The sequence below is a fragment of the Octodon degus genome, unplaced genomic scaffold (assembly GCF_000260255.1).
Source record: "Octodon degus isolate 3935 unplaced genomic scaffold, OctDeg1.0 scaffold00011, whole genome shotgun sequence".
In the NCBI taxonomy this organism is placed as follows: Eukaryota; Metazoa; Chordata; class Mammalia; order Rodentia; family Octodontidae; genus Octodon; species Octodon degus.
In genome coordinates, this window is record NW_004524587.1 from 7408541 (window position 1) to 7416040 (window position 7500).

The window sequence follows — 7500 nt, forward strand, 5'->3', positions numbered from 1 at the left end:
AAAAATAGCAAAAACAAAGACTAGAGAAAGCACTCTCTCTCTCTCTCTCTCTCTCTCTCTCTCTCTCTCTCTCTCTCTTTCTCTCTCTCTCTCTCTCAAACAGGGATTGAACCAACTCAACTACATTTTGCGACAGAATCTGGCTGAATTGCCCAGGCTGTCCCCAGCCTCTTGATCCTCCTGCTGCAGCCTCCCAAGTCGCTGGCATTACAGGTGGGCTGGAGCAGCCCAGTGGCCCTTCTGCCTCTTTCAGCTATTTCACTGCCTTCTTCTCAACACCCTTCCTTGGAGCGCTCTCCACCCTTCCCATTTTGGAGACCTTTCACCCCAGAACCTGGACAAAGAAGGACTTGAAGAGCTTTGCCAAGTTCACAGCCCAGACTGCCGTGGGCAGCATAATTAGCACTGAATTAGGCCTTCCCCATTGAGTCCTTATGGAACAAGATTAAAGATTTTGGAGAAATGAGGATTATCTTTATCCAGAGTTAATGAACAAGGAAGCAAGTATCTAAATCTCTTGCCAGAGTCACTTGGAGGCAGGTTAGCAGCCCTGCCCAGCCCTCTGCTACCTGTTCCTCTTCCCTAGAGACAGGCAGCATCAGCCAGCCAGGCTTGGCTCCAGAGAGCAGGCAGCGGGCAGCTCCCCCACTCTGCGTCTATGCTCCTGTCAAGCTGCGCTCACGGCCCGTGGTATCGGGGTTGCTCCAGGTGTCCCCAGGGCCTGGCCAATGATTTGTCATTGGTCCTGTAGGTTCAACCCTTTGGGCCCCTCAGATTAGTCACTGGGAGCTAAGGACAATGGCACTTGGATCAGAACCGAGGTCTTCACGGCAAACCTGCCTCCAGGGGAGGATGTTTTCAAGGCTGTGGCTGCTGGCTTAGTTCACCTCTGGGCTCCCTGCCACCTCTCAGCCTTCAAGTCACCAGTGCAGGAGGCAGGTGGCACAGAACTGCCCTTACAGACTTGAGGTTGTCCCAGCTGGACCCTGCAGCAATGCCTGAAGACAGCCAGAGCACCTCCTTGCCATCCTTCCACTGCAAAGACGCTGGGGCCCTGCACAGAGGGACCTGTGGTGTGGGGCTGACTCAGCTGGCCTGAGCCCTCCTGGCTCCAGCTCCAAATCCAAGCATCTGTGGCCAAGCATGGAATCTCATTTGTAAAATGACGTTGTCACAGGCCCTGTGTCTCCAAAGTAAAGCGTAGAACAGGAGACTAGAGCACCAGGAAACAGGAGCTATAGCTGGGCTTCGTGGGGCACCTGCTCTCCCCACCTGGGGTCTGCTGCCCATCCTCTGCATTGGCTCAGAAGCTGCTGGGGACCCTGAACTTCTGGCTTTGGGTAGCTTCTTCAGGCAGTAGGGGCAGTGGCAGGAGGAACTGCTTGAACCAGGCAGTGTCCCTGTCCCAACCCTTGGCCCCCTCGGGAGAAGCGCTGCTTCTAGCCACTCCTGTGTCATTCAGTGCCAGTGCTGCCCCAGGGAGGAGGACAGGGAGGGGAAAGGAACCCAGAGAGGGGCCCCCTCCCACCCTGGCAGCAGGCCCTCCACCCACCCGGGGAAGCAGGCTGCCCTTTCCCCTTGCCAGTGCCTGCTAGCTGCATTCCTACCATAGCGGGGAAGGAGAGGGAAATAGAGTTGTGGGAGGGTCCAGGATGCTTGGGCCAAACACTCCCCAACTCGCTGGAGCTCAGCCTGTTGCTCAGGTCTGAGTCACCAAAAGATGCCACCCCCACCCCAAAAAGCTGCCAACCACAGAGCAGTTCCTGGGCACATCCTCACCATCACTGATGCAGTCCTACTCTAGCTGGGTGACCCTGAGTGTCACACTTGCCCTCTCTGAATGCCAGCTTCTGCAGCTGTGAAAGGAGAATTTGTCAGGGTGAAGGTGGCTGTGGGCTACGCAGGGAGTGGCTGAAGTCACATCCAAAGGTCACCCAACAAACTCCTGTGTCAGGGCAACTTCCCTACCACACCTGGAGACTGCACTCCCCAGCTCAGCTCCAGCCCCCACCCCCTGTAGGTCCACCAAGGTAAGGAGTGAGATTCAGGCTGGAGTCCCTGCTTGACATCTCTTCCTGAAGCTCAACTGAATTAAACTAATGAATCCTGTGCTGCTGACTGCCTGCTCTGCAGAAAGAGGCCAAAAGGGACCCACAGCTGAGAATTTGCCCAAGACCCCTGCTAGGTGGAATGAGAGGCCCCCGGCCACGCCTCTGTGCTGTCCATAGAAATGTTTGCTGCCCAAGGTAGCTAAGACCAAACAAAGTGCACAAAGGAAGTGCAGGCACAGGATCTCATTTGTGGGCTGCAAAAGTACAACACATAAAATATATAAAAGGGCCTGGCGAGGTGGCACACACCTGTGATCCCAGTACCTGGGAGGCTGAGGCAGGAGGGTGGCTGTGAGTTCAAGACCAGCCTGGGCTACAGAGTGAATTCAAGGCCAGCCTCAACCATATAGTGAAACCCTGTCTCAAACCAAGAAAAAAGGACAAATGGTGATAAGAATGCATATTATTATCTTTGATATAACAAGTAGGGAAGGGGTTAAAAAAGACACCGCAGCTGGAATATAGGTCGATGCCATAAGCACCCAAAAACCAATACAGGATATAATATAGAATATTTTTAATGTAGAGCATTTTTAAGCAATGCAAACAAGACAAGAAAGGAAGGACAGAAGACAGGAAACTGCAAGAAGTTAGACCAGGGAGACAGCTCAGTGGGATTAGTGCTTCCCTGGCAAGCACAAGAGCCTGAGTTCAATCCCCAGTTCTGCAAAAAAAAAAAAAAGAAGAAGAAGTTAGACCAATTTCAACATTAATGTAAATAGCCTAAACACTCCACTTAAAAGGTAGTGACTGATTAGAGGAAAAAAAATCAAGACCCATAAGGGCCACAAACATATGTTAATTTTAAAAAGCAGAACAAGTAAGCTGGAGGGATTATATTTTTATTTATTTATTTATTTATTTTTGTGGAACCGGGGATTGAACTCAGGCCCTTGCGCTTGTCAGGGAAGCGCTTACTGCACTGAGCCATCTCCCCGGCCCCAGTGATTATATTTTTAAAAAGAAAATCAAGACCGACTGTCTGCTGCCTGCTAGAGATGAGCCGCAGCTGCATGTGGTGATGCACAGCTCTAATCACAGCACTCGGGGGAGCAAGGCAGAAAGGTCACTGCAAGTTGGAGGCCAGCCTGAGCTGCAGAATAAGTTTAAGACCAACCTAAACTACATCGCGATACCCTGTCTCATCAAAAACAAGAGAGACTACCCTGTCAGGATGCACACGGCATGAAAGAATAGGAAAAGACTGCGCAAACATCAGCAGCTATGAACATCAGCGTGGACCTAAGAAGTGACAGTAGGCACATGTTGTTGCCTAGTTGGGCAATGGCAAGGAGTGAATGATTTCATCTGCCTGCAGTGCCCAGAGCCACCTAGGGCCCCTTACAAACGCCCTGTGAGTGTGGGGTTCCTGCAGCGCTGCAGCCAGGGTGGAGCTGCACTGTCCTGTGAACCTAGGCCAGCTCTGGAGGCGGGCTCTTGGGATCCGCGCCTCAAGATGCAGACCTGGAGTTGGTCCCCCGCTTTTCCCTGGCGGTAGCAACGGTAGAGTGTGTAGAGCTCGTGTCCGGAGACCCGGCGGCGCAGCACGTTGGAAAGAAGGGGAGAGAGTGCTTGAGGGATCCGTCTGCGCTGAGACCATGAGTTAGGTCAAGGGCACAGGGGTCCGGAAGCCACTGATGCTGATGCTGGGGTGAAACACTCCAGGCTCCCCTGGGTAATTTTCGAGCTTAACCAGAAAGTGACCCCTCTCCTGAAGGTCACCATGACCTCTTTGGGGACCACCCATTCCAGGTACAGGAATAGTACCTATGGCCTCACCTGTTTCCTCAGGACCCCACACCCCTGCCCCAAGCTGTGACAGTGGCACTGCTCCACTTCCATCAGGCCTGGGAGACCTGTAGGAGAGAGCCTGCAGGAGGAGGCAGCTCCTGGGACCCCTGGGGTGCACCCTCCAGCACGTGTGTCCTCCACCAACTGCAGCTCTTGCACCCCTGGCTTTCCTTCCCTGTGCTACCCCACTTCCGCCATCCCAGCTCCCTGTCCTGAAGCCTGTGCCATGCCTCAGCCTCACTCCATTTGGGGTGCTGGGTTGATCCCTCGAGAGAGGAAGGTACAGCCCAAGATTGTGTTCACCCAAACACAGACAAACATGAGAGTGAGGCTTTGAAGCATTCTCTGGCTCCAAGTTTGTTGTTCTTGATTTTTAAACCTTGTCAATGCACTGAGTCATTAGAAATCTTCAAGGGTTTCCCACGGCCCAAAGGTGCAGCTTCCAGCCGTTTCTGATCCGAGTCCCTATGAGTTAAGTAAACCTGCTGAGGACATCCTCTGCTCTGTGTCCATTTTGGTCAATCAAGCACAAGTGCAAACGCACTCCTATACTCTGTGCGTTGGGACACAGAGGTACAGTTCAAACATGAGGCACATATGTCACAGATAGAGGTAAGATCCTCCCTGTTTCCTCCCCACCTCTGGGGTGAGCTGGAGTGCCCTGGGTTCTGTGTGCAGCCTGCCTTGGGGACAGCTGGCCGGGAGGGTGCAGCCCCAGCCTGGACCTGGTACAAAGTGTTCACTGTCTAAAGCCTGGTGGATGCCTCCTGCCACCCACACAGCAATGACCACGTAGAAGCCAGACATGGTGGCACACTTCCGTAATCCCGGCACTTGGGAGGCTGAGACAGGAGGACCACTGCAAGGTCAGAGCCAGCCGGGGCTATGTAGTGAGTTCAAGGCTAGCCCAGAATACGTAGTAAGTCCATGTCTTTAACAAATAAATAGGGCCGGCCAAATAGCTCAGCAGATTAAAGCGCCTGCTTAGACAGACGCAGGGGACAGGAGTTTGAACCCCTGGCCTGCTATGCTGGCCCCACCCCCAGGGTACTCTGAGATGGCAACTGAGACTGGGCATGGTGGCGCACATGCGCGCCTGTAATCCCAGCACTTGGGAGGCTATAAACAGGACGATCGCTACAAGTCCGATCTATGCAATGAACCCTGTACGCCCTGTCCTAAATACAATAATAGTAATATAAAATAAATAACAGTTTTTGAAAATGCTACCAGATAGACTGAAATCACTCTCAACTACCTCTATGCTCTCTCCCTCTGTCCCTTCCCTTCTCTTTCCCCTTGCCAAGTCCTCCTTTATGTGACATGAACAGATCACAGATCACCACAAAGCCCTTCTCGCATCTCACACCTGCACGTCCATGCCAGTCATCCTGCCTTGGTCACCACTAAGCTGTCACTTTTTGCACAGCTCATCTTGCCGAGCGCTTAAGGCAGATACTGTTACTATTATTTTCATCTGATAGCCGGGGCAACGGGCTCAGAAAGGTCAAGTGATTTTCAAGGTCGCAGTAGGTGGCGGAGCCATGATGTGCAGCCTAGACTCAGGCCAGGGTCAGTGCTCAGAGCGCTAAGCCACATGAACCCAAGATGATCGCCTACATCCTGCTGATGCTTCTTCCAGCTTCTGCCACATGCACGCGGACACAACATGCATGCGGACACATTTAGGGACACACACGCACACATGCACGCACGCACGCACGCACGCACGCACGATGTTAAGCAAACTTAAATGAATGACTAAAAGGATGAATGTGGGGCCAGGGAGATAGCTCAGTAGAATAAGCACTTTCCTGGCAAGTGCAAGGGCCTGAGTTCAATCTCCGGTTCTAGGGGGCCGGGGAGATGGCTCATTGGATAAGCGCTTGACTGACAAACGCAAGGATCTGAGTTCAATCCCTGGTTCCACCAAAATCCCCAGTTCTATAAAAAAATAATAATAATAAAAAGAAAAAATAGAGGAGCCTTTTTACCAAGATGGCGCCGAAAGCAAAGAAGGAAGCCCCTGCCCCTCCCAAAGCTGAAGCCAAAGCAAAAGCTTTGAAGGCCAAAAAGGCCGTGCTGAAAGGCATCCACAGCCACAAAAAGACGATATGAACATCGCCCACCTTCCGCCGTCCCAAGACGCTGCGGCTCCAGAGGCAGCCCAAATACCCTCAGAAGAGCGCCCCCAGGAGAAACAAGCTTGACCACTATGCCATCATCAAGTTCCCCCTGACCACAGAGTCAGCCATGAAGAAGACTGAGGACAACAACACACTCGTGTTCATTGTGGATGTCAAAGCCAATAAGCACCAAATCAAACAAGCTGTAAAGAAGCTCTATGACATCGATGTTGCCAAGGTCAATACCCTAATCAGGCCTGATGGAGAGAAGAAGGCATATGTTCGACTGGCTCCTGATTATGATGCATTGGATGTTGCCCACAAAATTGGGATCATCTAAACTGAGTCCAGCTGGCTAATTCTAAATATATACTTTTTTCTCAGTAAAAATAAATAAATAAATAAATAAATAAATAAATAAATAAATAGAGGCCGGGGAGATGGCTCAGTGGAATAAGTGCTTCCCTGGCAAGCGCAAGGACCTGAGTTCAATCCCCGGTTCCGCAAAAAAAAAAAAAAGAAAAAAAGAAAAAAAAGAAAAGGATAAATGAATTACCAGGCCAACACTGAGAAGGCCCATCACTCCAAGGCGTCTACTTCCCCAGCACTGGCTGTGGCCTTCTTGGTGCCAGCTGAGCCCTCAGGCAGGCTGCAGGGAGGGAGACAGTCGCCTTATACAGACTGCGTGAGCTGGGGTGTACCACAGCCAGGAGCTGGGGAGGCACGAATATCAGGGGCCACCTTGTCCCCCGCAGGACCTGGTGGACTGGAAGAAGCCGCTGCTGTGGCAGGTGGGCCAGCTGGGGGAGAAGTACCACGAGTGGGTCCACCAGCCGGTGAGCAGACCCATCCGCCTCTTCCACTCCGACTTCATTGAGGGCCTGTCCAAGACAGTCTGGTGAGTCCTGCAGCAGCCTAGCCTGGGCTGTCCCCATCTCTTCATGGTGCCCAGCAGATCTAGAAGGGAACAGGACAAGGTCGTTCTCTCCCTCCCCCCACCCCGCCCGCCGGAAGTTCTTTAGGAGGGCAGAGCATGCCATAGGGTGATCCTTTATTGTGCATGACTTTGTCTATGAGAGGTTGACAACCCAAGGTATAGCCAGAAACTACTCTGAAGGCCACCCCACCTCCATGCCCGGGCCCTGTGGGCTTAACAGCCTCTAGTACTCAGGGAAACAATTTGCCTTCAATTAGCGGCTGGGCCACAAGAGGGCAGGGTCTACCTTGCTGCACTGAATGTCCCAGTGGTTCATCCCAGAGGTAGAGGCAGGACTGTCCTTCCTCTCTGAGCCCCCCACACAGGTGCCATTTTCACTCTGGGATGCTGCATACTTCTGCACCTGCTCTGGTGTCACTCCATCCCCTCCCTCGTTAAGTATGTGCCCCTGGAGAAGCTGGGCAGTGCTGAGCCCCTGCCCCTGCCCCTCTCTTCCTTGGTGGCTCCTGCAGGTACAGTGTCCCCATCATCTGGG

General features: G+C 52.6%; 1 protein-coding gene across 1 annotated transcript in view; it reads left to right on the forward strand.

Moving 5' to 3' along the window:
- The window catches only part of Fa2h (fatty acid 2-hydroxylase), a 50598-nt gene that overhangs the window by 31534 nt on the left and 11564 nt on the right, over positions 1-7500 (forward strand). Inside the window, exons 3-4 of the mRNA XM_004625785.2 lie at positions 6784-6926; positions 7478-7500. The exon at positions 7478-7500 is cut by the window's right edge and continues 84 nt beyond it. Coding sequence (XP_004625842.1) covers positions 6784-6926; positions 7478-7500 — 166 coding nt within the window. The remainder of the gene's footprint in view (positions 1-6783; positions 6927-7477) is intronic.